Consider the following 23,823-nt stretch of genomic DNA (forward strand, 5'->3'; position numbering starts at 1 on the left):
GCCGCCATCCTTTCTGCATCCATCCGAGTCTGTACTCTTATCTTCTCCCGGTGTGCTATCAGTTTAAACCAGAATGTCTGCCTTCTTCCTCTCAACTACTCTCATCGTCCTCAACCCTGGAAAGATATATCCATGAGGGTCCTCTCCTGCTGCGATGGCATCCGTGTTCCGGAGTAGTGTAAAAAAAAATCATAAAAGCACATACCTTTTAAATATATGAAGATATGTTTATTACACTGATAACTGCAGTTCCAGTGGCCTGAGAGGGAATGATGTGATACAGGAATCAAATTGTTGTATTCACTGTCAAGTTAAGAGGTAGAATATATGTAGGCCTACAATAACCTTCAGAAAACATAAAGTTACTTGGCTCATTGGTTAGTGTGTAAAAGGTGAAGTTCCTCGGGCCATGGAATATGTTTCTTTTTTTCTCCAAATACAATATCACATTCGACAGGAAGACACTTTTTATATGTACTGTATTTAAAAAGCTACAGACATGACACAAAGGCTTTTACAAACCAAAAACAACACCATCCATATCCCCCCTATGTAAACAATAGAAAACCGTTTTTGTTGCAATTAGTAGTTAATGCATTGAAATTGCTCAGGCTGATAACATTTGTAAGACACAACATTAAAACTCCACATTTTTCGTACAGCATTTACTAAAATGCATAAGCAATTGCATGCACAGCAATGCACTATACAAAAACAATAACAATGCTCATTTTCTTCAGGGCAAATACTGGCAAGTTGCAATATTATAAAACTCTGATTAAAAAAAAGGACATGCACTCATTTGAATGATAATACATGTAGTATAGAGCTCAGTTCACAGAATAGTCAAAATAACAGTCTTTTCAGGTTTTAAAACCAGCTATTACAACAGTACACCTATCATTTCAGAGTACATACCTACTTCTTTACATGTTATAAGTTAGTGTTACTGGTTTTGTTGCTGTTGGACAATGTACACATATTTTCATGTGGTACTAGAGGTGTGGTACTTTAAGTACACTTATTAACATGGAACAAATACATTTGTTCACAACAAACCACGTTTTTACATTTTGGAAACTATTATATCACAGAACAATATACTGTGCAAGAATACAAAAGGAAAATACCTGCTTGATGTTCATTCAACAGTGAAACTATAGATAAATCATGCTAATATTAAAGGGAAAACACATTTTGTCTTGAGAACTCAAAATATATATTTTTGCTATGGTGTGAATACCTGCATATGAATAAAACAGACACTGTAAAGTAAGTCTGGAAGTGGACTGAGATCACTACAGTATGCAGTGTGTTACTGCACTCAGTGCACTGTATAATACCAGCTGGATGGGAATAAATAAACAGAAAAGAGAAATACTGGACACAGAACAGGACATCATGTCACACAAGGCTTGATTGTCATGACAGCAAAACAAAATGGTGGCCATAAAGTTGCCCCTAACCACTGATGTTAAACTTTATTTTACCTCTCTAACAGTAAAGGTTAGAACTACCAGGATAATCTAATCTTATATCTATGGGTAAGGGCAACTTTTACCTGGAGCCAGGGTCATGTGGTGATTGAACAAACAAAATCTTCAACACATTATCTAAATGGTTCAAGTTAAACCATATAATGAATGTGCATTTGCATTAGGCAGACATACTAACAAGACTGTTATTAAACTCCTTCTCTGTAGGATCGATGACCCTCCCCAGCAACAGGCTGTCATCATATGGACTGGTTTAGGGAAAGTTCCATAACAATTTCAGTAAATTGAACCCCCCAAAATTGAAATGTAACCATTCTAACCGTTCTCCTGTTCGGTTTGAAACAAATAATAGATTTGATGTTTTATCTGAAGTGGAGAACAGTTGTCATATTATCCTGAATGGAGTGGCTCAGTACACAAATTTGCTTGTCCATCATCATATACTCTGTAGATTAAGGATCCAGGTTAGCTGCTATTAAACTGTGAACTAAGTCATATTCCTGATTTAGAGGAATTGGTCATCTTTTCAACCAAAACGTTTCAGGGACAGACAGAGCTCGAGGCATGAACCAGCATCATAACATAGGCTATTTATACATTTACATTTCTTTTTTTACATTGTAATACCTGGTGAAAAGTTCAAAGTACAAAAACACAACAAACCTTTACACCAATTCATGTCTCAGTTTACTCATGTAACGGCATTCAGGCAAGCGTCGCTCATTCTTAGTCTATGTCGGCTAAGTGTTAAATACAGATTATCGAGATTAGAGGCAGAAGCAAGCGGTAACTCAATCAATATACTTTTTTGTTGAGCATGAATGTACAGTAAGGCCTGCGTAAGATAAAACCATATTGAAAGGCTTGAGCGAAAAGTTCAACTTTACAGTACATTGAAGCCATTTTGCTGAAGCAGTAGAGGTGACAGTGACGTGTTAGCCACAGTAGCGCTCCCTCTCCAGGGGGTTAAGTGCTCTGAATTACGGAATCTGGACAAGAGACTCACAGTCCCATCATGCATCTCTTTCAGAGAACCATCAAACCCTCATCCAGGGGTCCCCATGGTAACGACCCATAATCACAAACGATGAGGAGTGGACTTTCTGGGAAGAAAGGGATTTCTCCATGACTTTGCATCTTGCGAAGAGTATTTTAATTACATCAAATGTTTGCAGGACAAAAGATGGGGGTTTCAGAACTAGGGTGTTGTTTGGATGGTACGTGGTACAAGTCTAGAGATGGGCTGGAGAGGTTTGGGGGTGGATAGGGGTGGTGGCGGGGGGTCACGCTGTGGGACCGGTGATCTGGGTGTTGTAGTCGGCGGTCTCCATCTTGAGGATGTAAGGGATGATGCTGTCGATGGGCACGTTGCCGATCAGGCCGGTGAAGAATAGCTCCTCTGTGATGCTGGAGCTCATCAGACGCAGCGCAGGGAGTCGCATCAGGATACGCGTCAACCTAGGACAACAAATCAGAGAGACAAGTTAATACATGTGATTTATGGATCCAATCAGAAAAAAACAGATTCACATATGAATTTATGGGACCTGTGGGGAGGGTTTAAGGATATATCAAGATCCTGATTGGCATACAGCATACCTGTATGTGTCATCTGGATAAGTCTTCTGCACATAGTCCTGTAGTTCCATCTGGGCTTTCTCCTGGAACTTCACTATCTGGCTGCAACTGTTCAGGCCTGGATGGTCTGATTAGTGAGACACACAATAGCTGTTTCCTAACAATACACTACGAGGTAAATATGGAAATGTTATCATGATGTAAAGCTTATCTACTCATCTAGTTGATATACTGTACATATACCTATGTGGGTTGTTCCACCAATTAGGTGCCTTTTAAATGTTTATTTATTTAACCTTTATTTGACCTGGCCAAGATAAAGCAAAGCAGTGCGACAAACAAAAACACAGTTACACATGGAATAAACAAACGTACAGTTGACCGGGTAGGGGTAGCCAGGTGGAAGTCATGGCCAGCCGTAGAAAAATGCTTATTGAAATTCTCAATTATTGTGGATTTATAGGTGATGACAGTGTTTCCTAGCCTCAGTGCAGTGGGTAGCTGGGAGGAGGTGCTCTTATTCTCCATGGACTTTACAGTGTCCCAGATCTTTTTGGAGTTTGTGCTACAGGATGCAAATTTCTGTTTGAAAAAGCTAGCCTTTGCTTTCCTAACTGCCTGTGTATATTGGTTCCTAACTTCCCTGAAAAGTTGCATATAGCGGGGCTATTCAATGCTAATGCAGTACACCACAGGATGTTTTTGTGCTGGTTACGGGCAGTCAGGTCTGGAGTGAACCAAGGGCTATATCTGTTCCTGGTTAAAATTGTTTTGAATGGGGCATGCTTATTTAAGATGGCGAGGAAAGCACTTTTATGAGGTCAATATCCTTCCAGGATACTCGGGCCAGGTCGATTAGAAAGGCCTGCTCGCTGAAGTGTTTTAGGGAGCATTTGACAGTGATGGTCGTTTGACCGCAGACCCATTACGGACGCAGGCCCTGAGGCAGTGATCACTGAGATCCTGGTTGAAGACAGCAGAGGTGTATTCAGAGGGGAGGTTGGTCAGGATGATATCTATGAGGGTCACAGTGTTTACGGATTTGGGGTTGTATCTGGTAGGTTCATTGATAATTTATGTGAGATTGAGTAGTGTAACTTGGTGAAAATAAAATGTTTTATTTCAACACATTTTTTATTCTGTCATAAAGAACACATGTTCAACATAATTAAAAAAAAACAGGTTTTCCCCATCTCAAGAGGTTAAAGAGAAAAAAAAAGACTATATTAAGTGCCAAATCCCCTTGTGACAGGGGAATGGAAGCTTGTTGTGTGCAACAGATAGGGGTAATTGATTGCAATCTTGACCAGCTCGACCCGCTCAGTTTTCCACCACAAAACACCAGAAAATGTCCAAAAAGAGAAGAACCCACTCACCTGAATTTACACTAGACTTTTGAAAAAACAACAAAAAAAATTTAAGGAATTGTTTCACCACCAATGAGATTTCAGTTCAAGTAACAGGGTTGACCTTAAAATGAGGTACAAGTTTTTTTTAACGAATAAATAATCACATGAAATAAATAACAATCTTCAGAAATGACTTTGTCAGAGTAACAAAATAACCAGGGCTTTACAGTGATGGTAAAAACTGAGAAATGTCAGGGTTAAGTGAGTTAAAATCTTCCTAGAAGTCACTGAGGATGCAAAGAGGGACATATAAAAATGCTGGCACTTGAGAAATTCTTTATTCATATATGATTTATTTTCCATGTGGTCTATATTAAAACGGGCACTTCATTTAATATAACAGGCTTTTAAAATTGTATTTTTGCGCACAATTTCTAAGTGACGCAGAATGCACTCATTTCGTGGAATGACCCATGTACTGTATATGTACTGTATATGTCAAATATAATTTATCCGAGTAAATTTACTCTAATCTGATAAGTCCGATGTTTCTCATAACTAGGGAATTGATATTGCCTCGACCATGTGACCTGACCAGGAGAAACTTGGGTCCCCTGTGATTTATTATGTATTTCTAACATAATGTATGATGTTAATCGGACCATGCTCACCAGGGCTGAAGAGCACTATGGCCTTCAGGTAAGCATACTCATAGCTGTCTGTCTCCATCTTAGCCATGCTGTTACAGAACTCCTGCAGCTTCCAGATGTGTTCCATCACCAGCTTCACTCTCTCCGCAGACACCTTATCTACAGGGGAACAGCAGACAACACCTTACAACAGAAATAATTAGAAATTAACTTATTTTCTGGGGACTGTGTGTCTGATTGTATCAGGGTGTGTGTTTGTGAATTTAGTGCGTTCATTGTTTTGTATGGAGATCTGGAGGTTGGATGGTGTACCGTCCTGGATGCTGTTCTGGAGGTGGTTGATGATGGCTTCCAGGATGGTGGAGAGACTCATGATCTGAGCACACTGAGCCAGCCCCAGAGTGAATAGCTCATTCCAACAGGCACGTACCAGGCTGGTGTTACTCTCCTGACTGAGACACACACACTGTTACAGCACTGAATCATGATTGGTTAAGATGATGCACACAAACACAGACAATTCAAGTCACACACATAAATACCAAAAGCGTAATAACACTTTGATATGAGTGTTCTTACCCAAGAGCGGAGAATGCAGGGATGGAGCTTGCCCAGTGCATGGAGAGGAAGAGGAGGCGGGACGCTGACTCACAGATGTAGTGCACATTCAGATAGTCTGGCATTGGGCTGGGCATGGTCAGCTACAGGAGGGACAGAGAGGGACCGAGATAGATAGAGATGTCAGATTATTGAAATCTCAAAGGTTACGTGCATACAAAAATAAATGGTTTGAACACCAGCAAAATGTGAATACATTTAAAAGTTTAAAGTTTAGATCCACCACCTTGAAGCTGACGTGTGTGTCTGTGAGCAGTGGGCCCTCCACCTCAATGAGGGGGGTCACCTGGTCCCGGCTGATCACTTGGATGGTGGCTCCGCCCACACACTCCCCACCCTCCGCCAGGTTCTGCCCCACCCCTGACTCAGATGGGTTCAGGGCTTTGGCCAGGGTGTCAAAGGCACTGAAGACACATACACAATACAGGAGCAATTACACACACACACACACACACACAGACAGACATATTCAAACAGAGCCACTGCGTACCGTGTTATCTCGCTGGCAGACTGCTCCTCCTGCTGGTCGTCTGAGGTATCACTGTTGTTCAGGGACTCACTGAGGGAGTCGGTCAGGTTGGCCAGAGAAGTCACCACACTGGCCAGGGTCCCCAAGTCCCCCTGCCCCGACTCAGACTGTCGAGGGGGGTACATCCAGTGAGCCAGTAGTGAGAACAACAACACACTTCGATTCCAATGACCGGTCCCATTCACAGCATGTTAGGACAGGTATTACACTGAGAATGTTGAGGAATAACAGAGTTTCTACCTTGGTGTCTGTGGCCAGCAGTAGAGTCCCGTCAGCCTGGATCAGAGGCTGCTGAATGTTCACCAGCATCCCTGGGTCTAGCAGACTGGATCTGGACACAACACCAGTCAGACACCAAACTCTAACCCACAGGACCAATCAGAGCTCCTAGGGGCCGGGGTCTTTTATGCAGGCAAACTTAAATCCATTTAACCTCATTTCTACCAGCATGTCACATGTGCAACCAGAGGAAAAACAACTTAGACCACCTTTACTCTCCCTTGCCCTCCATGCGGCAAATCTGACCATAATTACATGGTCCTGATTCTTGCTTACAAGCAAAAATTAAAGCAGGGAGTACCAGTGACTCGCTCAATACGAAGTGGTCAGATGACGTGGATGCTACGCTATAGGACTGTTTTGCTAGCACAGACTGGAACATTTTCCAGGATTCAATGGCATTGAGGAGTATACCACAGTCACCGGCTTCATCAATTAGTGCATTGACGACATTGTCTCCACAGTGTCCGTACGTACATTTCCCAACCAGGAGCCATGGATTACAGGCAACATCCACAACGAGCTAAAGGCTAGAGCTACCATTTTCAAGGAGCGGGACACTAATCCGGACGCTTATAAGAAATCCAGCTATGCCTTTAGATGAACCATCAAACAGGCAAAGTGTCAACACAGGACTAAGATTGAATCTTACTACACCGGCTCTGACGCTTGTCGGAAGTGGCAGGGCTTGAAAAACATTACGGGCTACAAAGGGAAACCCAGCCGCGAGCTGACCAGTGAGGCGAGCCTGCCAGACGAGCTAAATGCCTTTTATGCTCGCTTCGAGGCAAGCAACACTGAAGCAAGCATGAGAGCACCAGCTGTTCCAGACGACTGTGTGATCAAGCTTTCTGTAGCCGATGTGAGCAAGACCTTTAAACAGGTCAACATTCACAAAGCCGCGAGGCCAGACGGATTACCAGGACGAGTACTCAGAGCATGCGCGGACCAACTGGCAATTGTTTTCACTGACATTTTCAACCTCTCCCTGACCGAGTCTGTAATGTTTCAAACAGACCACCATAGTCCCTGTGCCCAAGAAAGTGAAGGTAACCTGCCTAAATTATTACCACCCCGTAACACTCACCTCGGTATGTGATGTGAGCCATGACCAAAGGCTGGCCATGGCTCACATCCACACCATAATGCCGGAAACCCTAGACCCACTCCAATTCGCATACCGCCCCAACAGATCCACAGATGATGTAATCTCAATTGCACTCCACACTGCCCTTTCCCACCTGGACAAAAGGAACACCTATGTGAGAATGCTGTTCAATGACTACAGCTCAGCATTCAACACCATAGTGCCCACATCACTAAGCTAAGGATCCTGGGATTAAACGCCTCCCTCTGGAACTGGATCCGGGACTTCCTGACGGGCCGCCCCCAGGTGGTAAGGGTAGGTAACAACACATTTGCCACACTGATCCTCAACACTGAGGCCCCTCAGGGGTGTGTGCTTAGTCACCTCCTGTACTCCCTGTTCACCCACGACTGCATGGCCAAGCACGACTCCAGCACCATCATTAAGTTTGTTGACGACACAACAGTGGTAGGCCTGATCACCGACAACGATGAGAGGGAGGAGATCAGAGACCTGGCAGCCTCCTATAGGGAGGAGATCAGAGACCTGGCAGTGTGGTGCCAGGACAACAACCTCTCCCTCAATATGAGCAAGACAAACGAGCTGATCGTGGACTATAGGAAAAAGAGGGCTGAACAGGCCCCCATTAACATCGACTGGGCTGAAGTGGAGCGGGTCGCGAGTTAATGTCCTTGGTGTCCACATCACCAACAAACTAACATGGTCCAAACACACCAAGACAGTTGTGAAGAGGGCACAACAACACCTTTTCCCCCTCAGCAGACTGAAAAGATTTGGCACGGGTCCCCAGATCCTCAAAAAGTTCTACAGCTGCACCATCAACAGCATCCTGACCGGTTGCATCACCGCCTGGTATGACAACTGCTCGGCATCTGACCACAAGGCGCTACAGAGTGTGTACGGCCCAGTACATCACTGGGGCCAAGCTTCCTGCCATCCAGGATATACTGTATATACTAGGCGGTGTCAGAGGAAGGCCCAAAAAATGGTCAAAGACTCCATTCCCCCAAGTCATAGACTGTTCTCTCTGCTACCGCACAGCAAGCAGTACCGGAGCGCCAATTCTAGAATCAAAAGGCTCCTTAACAGCGTCTACCCCCAAGCCATAAGACTGCTGAAAAATTAATAAAATGGCCACCCGGACTATTTACATTGAACCCCCCCCCCCCCCCCCCCCCCCCCCACCCCACCCCACTTTTACTTTTACAATGCTTCTACTCGCTGTATATTATCTATGCATAGTCACTTTACAAATGACCTCGACTAACCTGTACCCACGCACACTGACTCGGTACCGGTACCCCCTGTATATAGCCTCGTTATTGTTATGTAATTTTCTTGTGTTCATTTTTTACTTTAGTTTATTTAGTAAATATTTTCGGAACTCTATTTCTTGAACTGCATTGTTGGTTAAGGGCTTGTAAGTAAGCATTTTACGGTAAGGTCTACTACACCTGTTGTATTCGGAACATGGGACAAATAACATTTGATTTGATTTGATCCCAAAGTACCAATCAAAGTAGTAATCTCAGTCTCTGACCTGGAGCCATCACTGTCGGTGATGAAGGTTGGCGTGGCGATGAGTGGGCTCATCAGGTTCTTCCTAATGTAGATCTTCTCTGTGGACGCAGCACAGTTAACAGGCCTCTCTCTGGGCAGGTCAATGGGCTTCCTTTCACTCTGCACGGCTGAGGACACACAGGACAGAAACACCATCAACAACACTAAAACCCTACAGCAGGGGTCGGCAACAGGCAGGTTGATTTTTTTCAGGACCCCAAAAGTTCTTAGCAAAAAAAATAAATTAAATTCAGCTAAAATTTAGTGTAACTTGGGAAATCTGTTCCCAACCAAGTATTCCCACAAATATAAAATAGACATATCCCACTGGGCATTCTATTCCACATTGGTACAATGAAATTACGTGGAAACAACGTTGATTCAACCAGTGTGTGCCCAGTGGGATGTGACAATGTCTCAATGTAATCAAGTATTGAAATGATTGTTATTTTCAAATATAATCTCTTTTTGGGCTCAGTTCTGGTCAATTTGCAGTAGCATTGAGCGATTAGTGCTTTTTGAAGTCAGTTCGGTTTTGGTAAATTAAAAAAAAAAACGTTTTGACATTAAATGCACCATTGTTGAATGCTGTAACAACACTGAATAAAACTATTAATAAAAGTCCATGATGGTAGTGACTGTCCATTACTGCTTATCACTGTTATTAACCATAATTTATTCACATTACTTCACTTTAATAAAATTTTTATTTTATTTGATGACTTTACTATTTAATTCCAAGTCATAATCTCAGATCTATAGAGCTGCTGCCTATACTGTCTGACAAAATCCCTATTTTGTAGTTCTTCAAAGTCAATAAGGCATACTTTTATGACTGCTGAATACCAACTATCAATCACTTTAGATAATTTATTTTCAGACTCGCAAATCAACTGCTTTCTATCCCTTTCTCTCTTCTCTCAGTATCTATCTGTGTCTGACCTGACAAGGTTAAGTGGGTGCACAATGGATTATGGTCATTGTATTTGATTACCATGTTTTCTACACTAAGCTATGTAGAATATTGACCTGTTGGAAACTACAACTAATACATTGCACAGTTCAGGCCTTATTTGATTTATCTCTACAGAAACTGCACATCGAGCTCACAGGAAAAAAATGAACGAAATGGAATTCAAATAATTGAACAGACATTGGTCAATTAGTTGTTTAAAAAACGAAAAATAACCGAAATGTTGGTTAAATCGCTCAGCACTAATTTGCAGTGTACAAATTATTATAATTATGTTCCGACCTTCCACTCTTGACAAAAATCTGCCTGCGGCTAAATGTAGTTGCCTCCCCCTGCCCTACTGGTACCTTGTGAGCAGACATGACTGATGTTGGGATGATGTTGAGATGGGAAGAAAAAAAATTCTTCCCATCTTCATGTACGTGCGTTGGTGTGACTCACACTCCATCTTCATGCCCATGTCCAGGCATTTCCTCAGCCGGCAGAATTGACAGCGGTTACGGTGGTGCTTGTTGACAACACAGTCCTGGTTACTCCGGCAACTGTAAGTCAGGTTCTTTCTCACACTCCTCTTGAAGAAGCCTTTACAGCCTTCACAGCTGACAGCCCCATAGTGACGCCCTGACAACAGAACAGAGAGGAGGGGTTAGTGGTATGAATGGACCAATGTCCTGTGAGTGTGTGTGCGGTGTGCATGCGTACCTGAAGCCTTGTCTCCACACACCACGCAATACTCTATAGGTTGAGGCCGGCCCACGTCCCCTGCCTTCCCCAATAACTGCTCCACCGACGCTGCATCTGTCACAATCTAGAACACCAGGAGTAGAAGTCGCTGAGGGGTCACTGAGGGGGTCAAAGGTTACACAGTGTGTCATCTAATGCTGTGGTTTAGATGTGGTGTTATGGCTACTTCAGTACCTGTATTCTGCCAGGTACCAGGCTGTCTGCGGTTGTGAAAATTATCTGCTTGGTGCCCTGGTTTTCTGGGGAGGTCAGGATGACTTTGCCCGTTCCGGAGCCATCAGCCGCTGCCAGGATAAACTGCTGCTTGGGACCGCTGAAGGGATCCATGGTCGTGACTATCTGGATCTTCTGACCCGTCTGCTGGTCCGTTACAATCTGAGAGGGAGGGAGGGGTCATAATCCCACATCCATCCACCCATCCAAACAATTGCTATCCCTTTAATTGAAGCACTTACAATTATTTAAGCTGTATCCAAATAGTTTTAAAAACAATATTTTGTTTTTATTGGGATTTGTCTGAATCTGTGTATATTAGAAATTGTCACTATGGTGCAGTGTGTGTAGGCTATCAATAGGTGGCAGTGACTTCAAGCAGTAGCATGTCAATAATGTAGGGTATTGTTACCTGAATGTGCTGCGGTGTGGCTGAGGGCTCAGTGGAGATGATCTGGAAGCGTTGTGGAGAGCCACTCATCACTGACAAGTCAGCGGGAGAGGTCTGCACCTGAAACACACAATACAAACACATTAACAGTCAAATCCTAAGAATTATGTGCAACAAAGCACACACACACACACACACACACAAAATACATGTGGGAGCAGCAGGGAAGCCAACAGCAGCTAGTCAGAGGGAGGGCCTTGACTGTGCCCTCAGAGTGACCCCTCTCTTCTGAAGGTTAAGAGTGGCCTCTGTCTCCACGGCAACCAAGGAGTCAGAAGCGACCTGCCGGGGCCACACAGAGAAGCAGCGTCAAAGATGGTGGATGAATTAAGACAGTTCACTCAGGCCGTTTACTATTGAAAACGGTCAGTTCCGGTCTACATAACTGGGTGTCTCCCATAGACACCAATTCAATAGCAGCTGGGTCTGGTCTACTTAGTTCATTGAACCAGACAAAAACAGGGGTGTCTGGAAGTGTATCGCCTTTGTCTCGCAAAGTAAATAATCTTTGAACAGGAAGCGTGGGATGGGTTAGGGTCAGGGTGCCCTTTCACATACACAGTACAGACACAGTCACACACAGAAAACCAGCATGCAAACACAATTTACCTCCTTATAGCACACAAACACATCCTCTCCCATAATAACAAAATAACCACACACACACAAACACAGAAAACCAACATGCAAGCACAATTTACCTTACAATTTACCGTACAGTACACAAACATAAACACATCCTCTCCCATAATAACACAACCACACACACACACACACAGTCACTCACCTCTGTCACCTTCTCAGACGCCACTATCTGCTGAGAAAGCACCTCCACATTGGTCATCATGGTGATATAAGGTCATTAGAGGGGCCTGTCTGGAGCTAGGCCAAAGACATCTGTCAACTGCAGTGTGCAACCAGCAGGCAGGGTTACGTTCAATCAGAACAAACCTAAGCAAATGTTTTCAAACAGAAAACAAACGTGAGCATTGTCATTAACCAAGTTCAGGTAATACCTAATTTGCTTCGTACATTATATTTGGATCGTAACAAGAGTGTGCGGCAACAGCCACAAAATATAGCAACTTTAAGATGAATAAGTGCTTTTATCATAGAATTCTCCTCTTGACTTCATGCAATTCAGCACCAAGGCCAGCTCCCTCATTCTCCTTTTTCGACTTTGATTTCATGGCGTGGATTGGAGGCCCCTTGCTGCTCAGTATCCCAGTGATATGCCAGGCGAGGGTTATGCCCTGCCAGAGATACCGTTGGTATCATCTTGCCTATTTGCCAGGTATTCTATTTTCATTGTTCCATTTTCTCGTAGAGAAATGTGATAGTCTCTTTGCATGCAAAGCCATCTCATCAGAGATGCACAATCATGCCCGATTTGTCCTCTGAAGGAGAATGTAATGTCTGTCTGAGGACAATTCATCCAGGGGAGGGCATCTTATTCAGTGATTTGATTAAGGAGTGGAGGGCATATGGCTGTAAGTGTACACAATTACACATCACACTTTCCATTTCTGGATTTTACCAATCATATTGTGTGTGTTTGAAAGAGTGAGTCTCTCTCTCTCTCATTAAAGGAAGAAAAGGCTATGATTTGAACCGCGGTGAGGACTGTCATTGGCTAAAAGATGGGGGAAGGCCATGGGTTCGTTCGCTCACTAGCCAAATGACAAGTCTATCAAAAACGAATTTCTTCCGACATTCAAAACGAACAAAATGGAGAACCTGGCATTTCGCCAACAATACGGCAGGCAGCCATTCATTAAATGTAAATATATATATATATATGTTTATATCGATGAAATACCCGTTATTTAACATATTATTGCAATGATAAAACCCTGACATTAAAAAAAGCGCCTGCATATGATTACGCAATCAAAGCAAAATTCCGAGATGGCAAAGGTAAAAGGGTCGGGTTCATCTGCGCGGTAGTACTAGCCGGCTAGCTAGCTAACATTCTAGCTACTTGGCTGCACTGACAGCTACAGCTCATCTTTTGTCCTCGGCGTTAGAGCTTTATTTTGGCACGTTTATATCTCCGTTGATATCAAAAGTTTGACACGAGGGACATGGTTTTCAAAGGCGTTGTCACTGAATGGATATTTTAATTGCCTGACGTAATAAGTTTAACGTTGAAATAAGATGAGAGATGACAGCACTGCCCACGATTGACAACCATCCAGACCCAAGCCCACCACCGGCTAGAGCTCTCCCTCGAACCGCACAGCATCAAGCTACAACAAAATATCCCGTTTTTTTTGTCTCGACTATGCCTTCACTAGCATTAAACCACTTAAATATTTTGGGTGAAGACTTACCACCGGATGAAAGATTGCAGATTTAGGTCTGGGTCTTCTATTTAAAAAAAAAGATTTGTTTTTGTTTTTCTTCTGTAAAAGGTCATAGTTCGTGACCCCATTCTGCCAGCATGCTTGGAGTTTTTTCTTCTTCCTCCTCGCGCGTTCTGCGCTTTTCTCCCTCCTAGCGCGCGGCGCGAGCCAGACAGACTGACGTCAGCCTGTCTGCCTTCTTCGAAGGGGACCTGATTGGTAGATTTTGTTGTCAATATTAAAGGCCTAATCCTTGCGTACATTCTTTGTAATATAATATTCCTTAGAATAAGGAGAGAGGTGAGTATGGTGTGTAAATCTGCCCATTTGTCAAATCTGACTGTAATAAGGCTAATAATTCCACCTAGGGGGAATTCGGATAGAATGGGACATCATGTAAAATACATTTGTAAGTAGCCAGCCCGCATATCAACAACATTCTCAGTAATGGTTACAGAAACGTTTAACTTGCTATAACTGTAAAATGTAGTTGTTTATCTACCTTAGTTGAACGCACTGACAGTAAGTCACTCTGGATACGAGTGTGAATTAAATTACCAAAATGTAAATGTATGTGAAAATTAAAATGTCTAGTGGTCATGTCTAACCTAGTTCTCCTAACCTGCTACATGAATTATCCTAACCTGCTGCATAGTTCTCCTAAACCTGCTATGAAAAGTCAAATTTGACTGAAGCTGTATCCCTTCTAGACAAAACCTTATTTCGGGTTTTACAGAAATACTGCCCATCTCTGAATCCTGAGGCTTTTATTTATTGGTCTGACAAGAGGAAATCTAAACTATTGTTTAAATTTTGTAATTCTGTATTTTTTTCTTCTGCTTTACCAACCATAGCTAGCTAAAGTAGGACATCATGGAGTAGCTAACGTGGGCCAGTCTTAAAGGCTTCTCCAATGGAGGAAAGAGATCCAGTTTAGCCCAACATGATACATTTCTGAAATTCTCAGATGTTTCTCAATCACACAAAATTGAATAGAATTGTCATTGGGTTACAATTAGGGCAATAATAATGGTGTCCCAGTTGATCTAACCTGCTGTCCCAGTCTACCAAATGCGAACTGAAAATATGGTTTTGACTCAGTGTCAACAAATGGATGGGTCATGCCTCCTGTGAATATGATATCACATTTTTTGGTGTGTGTGTGGGTGATTAGGAAACATCTTGAGGATTTCAGAAATGTATCATGTGTTGGGCTAATATGTTGGATAGATGTCGAAAAAGGTTACAGAAGATGGAAATACTAAGTGTCCAACTTATTCCAAATTCACCCTATATGGTTCTTGCTATAAGCCCTAGTTCATATATATTTAAACTGGCTTTACATCGCTTTTCCAGGCTTCATTGCTTATTGTTGTTGAAATAGAAAATTTGTGTCCGAAGAATTTGGCAGAACATCATTCACGGCACTTTGTTTTTCTTGTGTTTTCTGAATATGTATTCTCAAAAACAGGTTGGTGGTTGTGGCGGGAGAATCAGAATTAGCTCGGTAACATAGATAATTAAGATGTCTTATCTGCTTAAAATGCTTATATGATTAAAACTGTTGAACTCTTGTTATTAGATTATATCCCTTTGGACTCTGGTGTTGGCAGTTGCACTTCCTTCCCCATATGGGCCTCAGTCACCTGGGGCCCAGAGAAGGGAGAAGTCAGGCTTGCCTGTCATATGTCCCTGTTGCTATGCAGAATATCAGAAAGAGAAGAGGACATTAGGGAACATTGTCTTCATATGTGTATATGTATTTTTACCTATTACAAACCATGTGAAGGGATGGCGTGATTAATGGGGAACCAATTACTTGTCTCCACAATGTCTGTGCCCAGTCACTCCCTCCTTCGGCTTTGGGGGAGATAAGGTCTGAGACAGGATGTGTGGGGTAGTGTCTGGGAACCATTGTATGTCATCTCTGATGTTGCACCTATCCTGGGATAGTGCATGATTTAGGCTCACTCCCCTCAGTGAACTCGTCTAGGTGTGTGGTCAAGGACATGGGTTTTACTTGAGTTAGGGGTATCTGGAGTTGACAATTAATGTATGCCATAGAATGGTGTTTCTGTAATGTGAAGTACCAGGAATGAAATCGGAGCCTTGTTTTAGGTGCCAAACTCTGTACAGTAAGAACAGTCTTCATAGTAAATGCTATCTGGCTGGGTGATACTCCTTTCTCACCTTGTGACCCATTCCACACATGTTGTTTGTCATGAAGACAGTGGGTTTATCTTTGCTATAAAATATATTTGTATCCTTTGTGTCAGGGCTCTCAACAAATCATCTGAGGGTGTTTCGTGGACCAGCCATCGCTATTGCAGAGCTCTCACTATTCAGTTTAAGTATAACTCTGAATTGTCTCATAAGTTTGTCTCTCCTCATTGATAATACAGAAATTGACCACCACATGGTCTCTCTGCCCACACATGCCTGTTATTCTACTGTTACAATGTGTGGACTGTAATCTGACTGTAATTTAAGGAGTTTTATTTACATACTATAATCTAAAAGCAGGTAGGTAAAGGCAATATGGTGGGTGGCTGGCTTGTAGGAGGGTTGGGCGAGTAACCAAAAGGTGGCTGGATCAAATCCTCGAGCTGACAATGTAAAAAGCTGCCATTCTGCCCCAAAGCAAGGCAGTTAACCCACTGTTCCCCGGGCACCGATGACGTGGATGCTGATTAAGGTAGCCCCCCGCATCTGTGATTCAGAGGGGTTGGGTTAAATGTGGAAGACACATTTAAGTTGAATGCATTCAGTTGTACCGCTGTATAGGTATCCCCCTTTCCGCATATTGTACACAAACATTTTGAACTGGGAAGAGGTGGATAGACACTAAGTGGCCAGTTGATTAGTTACACCCATCTCGTACGGTTCGGAGCCTCCTTTGCCTCCAGAACAGCCTGAATTATTTTGGGCATGAAAAGGTTGCTCAATTGCAGACCATCTCTTCTTGTAAAAGCTTATGTCACATACACAGCTTTAGCACTGATTAGCACTAAAATGTAGTAGGGCAGGGTTTCCCAAACTCTGTCATCGGGACCCCAATGGGTGCACATTTTGTTTTTTGCCCAAGCACTACACAGCTGTTTCACATAATCAAGTAATTATCAAGCTTTGATCATTTTAATCAGTTTTGTAGTGTTAGGGCAAAAACCAAAACGTGCACCCCTTGGTGTACCGAGGACTATGTTTGGGAAACGCTTTAGTAGGGCTCATAAAGAAATATTGGCCACATTATGATCAAACATAAGTCTCAAGTAATACGTTGAGATTCTGATGGTCATCAAAAAGCAATAATTATAGGCATACAAGTAGTGTAGCATAACCCTTACTGTGTGATAATGCTCAGAAGGGTCAAAGATACTTGACAAGATAGGCTACATTTGCAAACATGTCCACAAGATGTCATGCAACTATCAAGAACAGAAGAATTGTCAAATGCAATAATACATTCTAAATCTATATTCTTCTAATATCTTCTCAACTAAGCCTATAGCCTACGAAAAGTCCTACATTAAAAAGAGAAACGCACGACCACAAGCAGTCTTATGTCGAATACGTATATTTGCATGAATTGACTTTATCAATCTGTCTTCAACATTAAGTGCATGATACAGCCTGCATCCGGATGTGACGAGATTGTTACTGCATTATGCTCAGTGGGGAATATTTGAAGCCACACAATATTGCGGAGGAAAACGGAACCATGGACAGGATGTGTTGACATGGTCGTCTTCATTGGATTCAAGGTTTGATGTTATTGCGTTTTTATTTTATAGAGTGGGCACCATTTATAATAATAATAACAATGCAATAATGCATATATTCAAAGTTCCAAATTCGCTGGAGCCTACAGTTGATTACTACAGAACGATGATAAGCAATAGGCATCCGATATGTATCAATTTCTTTGGAGCCTAATATAAGATCAGGATTGGGGTGTCTTCAATCATACTAACTTCATATATACATTTTAAAACAAATACATGTAGTATATCTCAATGTTGCGTGCGTAACGCTCTTGTTGCCAAAACGCTCATGACAACTGTAGGCTAGTATCTAGTAGCCTATCAGTATCAAATCATGGTATACTGTTAAACTGCATTTTTATACGTATGGGGAAGTGCTGTAGTGTAAGCCTTATTGTTTTCCCTGTAAGTGTTTGGGTGGAGTTTTAAAGATTAGGTTAATCATTAACAGACTGCACGATGTCTCAGTTGGTGGTGGATGTGTAGCCTATGGGTTAGTGTGATGTTTATGATCAGGATATTTATATAGCAGGAATCAACTGCTACACATCTTATATATTTTTAAAGGATCGGTCTATGCGAAAAAGGATACCGCTCATTCAGAAGCTTTGCCAAGGTCCTCCTTTAGGAAATACTTTCTCTTTTGTTTTAATTTGCCCTGAGAATAACGACAACGCTTTGACGCACAGTGTTGTGGGATATGAAGCCATTGACAGCTCCAGGCAATGTGTGTGTGTGTTAACCCGATTCTATTTGCCTCTATAACGCGCAGCTTCCCTGTCCTGCTCTGGATACAATGATGCAGCACTGAATGGACGTCTCGTGCCACCAGCAGAGTGACAGCATCCAAGAAACACCCACCTACAATCTGGAGAGTTATCTGAGGGTTGAGAAAGACATCCAAGAGACAGCAAGAAAGTGAAACGAGGAAAGAAAATAATTGTGAGTTATAGAGCCGGAGTGAAAGAAGACAGGAGGATAAAGAGAGAAGGGTTGAGTTGTGGAGCCGCCTGGGTGCTGCAGTGTGGAGGTTGGAGGTCATGGTGGGGCGGGGCCTGTGGGTGTGTAAGCCCCGCTTTGGTAAGCGGGGGCGGTTCGGGGTGGTGCCTGCTCTCTGTGTGCTGATAGTCAGTGCTGCCCTGCTAGCTCTGCTCTTCGTGGACTCCATTGAGTCATGGGCCACCTCCATGAACATGAACACAATGGTAGAGGCGCAGGGGGGGATCATACCCCCACAAAGTGTCCCCCCAACCAGACCCGAGGAGTACCTCCTTATGCCCAGCCCTCTCGTCTGCCAGCGTGCCAAACCCTACCTCATCGCCATGGTGACCTCCGCCCCAGCCAATCAGATGGCCCGCCAGGCCATCCGGGACACATGGGGTGGGGAGGTGGAGGTCAGGGGTCATAGGGTCATGACCTTGTTCATGGTCGGGGTGGCCTCTGACCCCGGGCTAGCCAAGCTGCTGATAGAGGAGGCCCGGGAACGAGGGGACCTGATCCAAGGGCGCTTCTGGGACTCCTACTCTAACCTGACCCTGAAGACCCTCTCCATGCTGAACTGGGCCCGACGCTTCTGCCCCCAGGCCCACTTCCTGGCCAAGGTGGACGATGACGTCCTGTTCAACCCCGGGGCCCTGCTGCGCTACCTGAACAGGAGCACCGTGACCAACACCTACGAGCATGGGGACCTGTACCTTGGCCGGGTCCACCTTCACGTGGCTCCAGACCGAGACCCAGACAGTAAGCACTACCTCCCTAGAGGGGCGTACCCTGCATCTGTCTTCCCTGACTACTGCAGTGGCACTGCCTACATCCTCTCTCGCTCCTCCCTGCTCAAGATCTCCTTGATGGCCGCTTCCTCACCTCTGCCCACCCCTCTGCCACCCGAGGACGTTTTTGTGGGTCTGTGTGCCCGTGCGGCTGGAGTGCTGCCCTCCCACTGCCCGCTGTTCTCTGGTGGGCCCGCAGTGCCCTACGGGCGCTGCTGCTACCAGGCCATGGTGTCCATCCACCACATCTCCCCCAGAGAGATGCTCCGGTTTTGGGCTGACATCCACTCCCCTCCCCCCTGCTCCTGGCTGGGCCTGCGCGCCTCTCTGGGGGTCTGTAAAGTCCGGGCCATGCTGGGGACCTTTCTGGGGGTGGATCAGGGGCTGTGAGGGGGGTGTTGCCCTCGTGGATAGGAAACTATTGTGTTTTGGGGGCTGTGCCTCTGCCAGGATTTCAATACTGTGATTAGCACAAGCGCTCTATTTCATTGGGAATGGTAAGGAATCACTGTGCACTATGAAAATGTGCTTTTATTTTTATAGCTTTTTAGGAATATTTGAATGTATTTTATGTTATGTAATAATGCTGGCATTTTGTCAACGCGGAAGGAATATGAATCAGTAGTTGAAGGGAATTAGTGTGAAGATATATTTAAGACTGTTAGAACACACACAGACACATGCTGTAGGCCAGTGTTTCCCAACTCCAGTTTTCCAGTATCTCCAACAGTACACATTTTAGTTGTAGCCCTAGACAAGCACACCAGATTTAACTTGTCAACTAATCATCAAGCCCTCATTGAGTTGAATCAGGGAGTTTGTCCGGGGCCACAACAAAAATGTGTGCTGTTGGGGATACTGGAGGACTGGAGTTGGGAAACACTGCTGTAGATATGTAAATATTACTGACCAGGAAACACATAACCTACAGGATATTTGCCATTAATGTAAGAATTTAGAGTAATGTTATTCATGCATAATGGAATGTTTTACTAATTAAAATCTAATTTTATTTTTCACATCCGCTTAATACAACCGGTATAGACCTTACAGTAAAATGCTTACTTACAAGCCCTTAACCAACAATGCAGTTTTAAGAAAAATGCGTGTTAAGTAAAAAATAGATAAGTAAAATATAATAAATAAAAGTAACAATTAAAGTGCAGCAGTAAATAACAATAGCGAGGCTATATACAGGGGGTACCGGTACAGAGTCAATGGTTAGTCGAGGTAATTTAGGTAATATGTACATGTAGGTAGAGTTAAAGTGACTATGCATAAATAATAAACAGAGAATAGCAGCAGTGTAAAAAGGGGGGGGGGGCAATGCAAATAGTCTGGGTAGCCATTTGATAAGCTGTTCAGGAGTCTTACGGCTTAGGGGTAGAAGCTGTTGAGAAACCTTTTGGACCTAGACTTGGCGCTCCGGTACCGCTTGCCTTGCGGTAGCAGAGAGAACAGTCTATCACTAGGGTGGCTGGAGTCTATACCACTGCCTGGTATAGAGGTCCTGGATGTCAGGAAGCTTGGTCCCAGTGATGTACTGGGTCGTGCGCACTACCCTCTGTAGTGCCTTGCGGTTGAAGGTGAATCAGTTGCCATACTAGGCAGTGATGTAATCAGTCAGGATGCTCTCGATGGTGAGAAGTCCAGGATCCAGTTGCAGAGGGAGGTGTTTAGTCCCAGGGTCCTTAGCTTAGTGATGAGCTTTGAGGGCACTATGGTGTTGAACGCTGAGCTGTAGTCAATGCATAGCATTCTCACATATGTGTTCCTTTTGTCCAGGTGGGAAAGGGCAGTGTGGAGTGCAATAGAGATTGCATCATCTGTGGATCTGTTGGGGCGGTATGCAAATTGGAGTGGGTCTAGAGTTTCTGGGATAATGGTGTTGATGTGAGCCATTACCAACCTTTCAAAATACTTCATGGCTACAGACGTGAGTGCTACGGGTCAGTAGTCATTTAGGCAGGTTACCTTAGTGTTCTTGGGCACAGGCACTATGGTGTTCTGCTTGAGACATGTTGGTATTACAGACTCGGTCAGGGACAGGTTGAAGATGTCAGTGAAGACACTTGCCAGTTGGTCAGCGCATGCTCGGATTACACGTCCTAGTAATCTGTCCGGGCCTGCGGTCTTGTGAATGTTGACCTGTTTAAAGGTATTACTCACATCGGCTACGGAGAGCGTGATCACACAGTCGTCCGGAACACAAGTGTTGCTTGCTTCGAAATGAGCTTAGAAGTAATTTAGCTCGTCTGGTAGGCTTGTGTCACTGGGCAGCTTGCGGCTGTGCTTCCCTTTGTAGTTTGTAATAGTTTACAAGCTCTGCCACAAGACAAGCATAAGGTAATCAGCTTACTGTAAGACTGAAACATCTGGCAAAAGGACTTAGTACATAGTCTCTTCTGTATAGCTACTATGTAAGATTACTTACTGCCTAAGTAGACTCAGGCTGCTTTCACCTGTTATAAAACAATAGCACTAAAGATGCATGAAGTTGCCAAAATGCAACTAACTCTTGCTTCCACTTTAATAATATGGTAAAAATGTAAATGATAGTTTCTCTCTTCCCCCACCCTCCACCCACTCCAGATCACTCCAGTAGTACCAAGCATTTTCTCTATTATGTATTCAGCTGAAATGTCAATCAAAACAAGTGGTTTTCTTTCATTGTTTCCTCTCATCGACTCGTGTCCTTCATCTGAACTGAATTCTGAATAGATGATTTGCTTTCATCTGTGCAGTTCTATAGATAAACTTGAAGGAACAAAGGAAGAAACGGAGGCAAAGGGAGCACCTCAGTCCACAGTCACTTCCTTGGTGGTTCAAACGCTATGGTCAGTCAGCAGCACTCAAGACATGAAGAAGACCAGATGAGATGGACTGCCATAGGCGAACACATACACACACACAGATGCAGTATTTATAACCCCGCTTCAATAACTTATGTAACTGTCATGTTTTGCAAGTAGAGTGTGAATAAAATACATGCATTGGTTTTTCTGGGCTGGGAGGGTAATGATTTGTCTGACCCAGAGAGGGATTCAGTCGACTGTTGCAGAGTGCTCTTCTGTAGTCAAGAGGGTTGCGTTTACACAGGCAGCCTAATTCTGATATTTTTTCCACTAATTGGTCTTTTGACCAAATGTATATCTTTTTACGTCAGATCTTTTTCAGCGTGTATCTGATTAGTCAAAAAAAACAATTGGTGAGAGAAAAAAATCTGAATTGGTCTGCCTGCGTAAATGCAGCTGAGGAGATCCAATACAAGTTCAAATGCAGTTTACAACATTATGTATGATGTATGTTGTAGACGAAGGGACATCTCTTGGATTTTATGGGGGGGGGGGGGGGTGTTTCCAATACTAACGTGGTGAGAAGTGAACTGAAACATTGTAATTCGCATTGTTTGAACAGAGACAGTTCCAAGTAGCCATGTATGTTCTTCCTCCTCCCTCTCCTAGAATGAATATTGAGTACTCTATTCTGTGAAGATTAGTATGAAGTATTAGTGTGAAGGATGTGTGAATGTACTCAGAAAATGTGTGTGTGCAAGAATGGATTGATCACTAATAAAGTCCTCAATCATACACTTTCTCAGACTGAATATCTTTTGGAACTGCAATAACAGTCACTCTCACCTATTAAACTACTCGCTCTCTATTTATCTTTCCCATTTACTCACTCAACTCTCTCTCTCACACTCACACCTTCTCACAATCTTTAGCAGTTGACTTTGCCCCCTCTGATTTTCTGTCCAACTATGAAACCTTTGTATCAGGATAAGATAAGGATAGGACAATTACAGCAGGGTTTGAGTAGAGGCTTGCGGTTAGATGCATATAGGTGATGACAAAAGGAATGTAAAAAGTGAGCCGGAAAGATAATTAAGCAAAACAAAGTTCGTCCTCAGGTATAGCCTTACCTCGTGGTTGCCTAGCAACCATGGGACAGGTATCTTATTCTACCCATTATATGCTTAACCAGTTCTAGTAATATTCTCTGTCATTTGTGACAACAAACACTTGATTATAAGTGGTCAGCTGGAAAGCAGGCTTGAAGCAAGACCTGCATGCAATTAATCAACCAATGTCAATGAGCATTGATAAAAACATTACCAAACTTGTTACCGGTCTGCTGAGGAATGTTAACAAAAACCCAAAGAGACACAAACATTTCATGCTTAATTCTGTTGCAATTGTATTATTCAGAGGTGGTGTTACCCTCACATAGGGAGGAGTAGGAAGCCAGTAAAGGTGTTGTGGTTGCCTTGAATATCAGTGAGCCCTTGGCCTTCAGTGAGATGCAGGTAGACCACATCCCCCTTCTCCAGCTCCAAAGCCTCTAGTCACAAACTCATTACTCCCATTGTGGTTGATCCATTCCAAATCATTGACTGG

General features: G+C 43.4%; 2 protein-coding genes across 6 annotated transcripts; one reads left to right on the forward strand and one right to left on the reverse strand.

Annotated features, from left to right (window-relative positions):
* Positions 1-462: 462 nt before the first annotated feature.
* nr2c2 (nuclear receptor subfamily 2, group C, member 2) lies at positions 463-14,072 on the reverse strand. Of its 4 annotated transcripts, none has more exons than XM_090203626.1 (15): positions 13,882-14,072; positions 12,336-12,499; positions 11,510-11,608; positions 11,059-11,259; positions 10,843-10,948; positions 10,582-10,761; positions 9,148-9,295; positions 6,461-6,551; positions 6,182-6,327; positions 5,918-6,095; positions 5,653-5,774; positions 5,386-5,525; positions 5,095-5,232; positions 3,096-3,192; positions 463-2,954 (listed from the first exon to the last, which is right to left on the reverse strand). In XM_090203626.1, exons 2-15 carry the CDS (start codon positions 12,393-12,395, stop codon positions 2,780-2,782), a joined length of 1,881 nt encoding a protein of 626 aa, XP_090059752.1. In that variant the 5' UTR covers positions 12,396-12,499; positions 13,882-14,072; the 3' UTR covers positions 463-2,779. The 4 variants fall into 4 exon arrangements, with proteins under 4 accessions (XP_090059752.1, XP_021422434.1, XP_090059754.1 ...); XM_021566759.3 differs by having other exon boundaries at positions 3,096-3,201; XM_090203628.1 differs by having other exon boundaries at positions 11,510-11,830; positions 13,882-14,031.
* A 3,469-nt stretch (positions 14,073-17,541) lies between these two features.
* b3galt4 (beta-1,3-galactosyltransferase 4) lies at positions 17,542-23,013 on the forward strand. 2 transcript variants are annotated; one of them, XR_005036566.2, is made up of 3 exons: positions 17,542-17,654; positions 18,427-19,920; positions 22,168-23,013. XR_005036566.2 is itself a non-coding variant. In XM_021566760.3 (2 exons), the coding sequence occupies exon 2, from the start codon at positions 18,695-18,697 to the stop codon at positions 19,811-19,813; it is 1,119 nt and encodes a 372-aa protein (XP_021422435.1). In that variant the 5' UTR covers positions 17,542-17,654; positions 18,427-18,694; the 3' UTR covers positions 19,814-23,013. The 2 variants fall into 2 exon arrangements, 1 of the variants encoding a protein (XP_021422435.1); XM_021566760.3 differs by having other exon boundaries at positions 18,427-23,013.
* Positions 23,014-23,823: the final 810 nt, after the last annotated feature.

Source organism: Oncorhynchus mykiss, chromosome 16 (genome assembly GCF_057628025.1).
Source record: "Oncorhynchus mykiss isolate SJ-2025 chromosome 16, ASM5762802v1, whole genome shotgun sequence".
NCBI lineage: Eukaryota > Metazoa > Chordata > Actinopteri > Salmoniformes > Salmonidae > Oncorhynchus > Oncorhynchus mykiss.

Coding starts and splice junctions, on each gene's coding strand:
- b3galt4 (XM_021566760.3), top strand. CDS start 18,695: ATGGTGGGGCGGGGCCTGTGGGTGTGTAAGCCCCGCTTTGGTAAGCGG.
- nr2c2 (XM_021566759.3), bottom strand. CDS start 12,395: ATGATGACCAATGTGGAGGTGCTTTCTCAGCAGATAGTGGCGTCTGAG. Junction 9,296..10,581: donor CATGGGCATGAAGATGGAGT/GTGAGTCACACC, acceptor GTGTGTCCTCAG/CCGTGCAGAGTGAAAGGAAG. Junction 2,955..3,095: donor TATCCAGATGACACATACAG/GTATGCTGTATG, acceptor TTGTTGTCCTAG/GTTGACGCGTATCCTGATGC.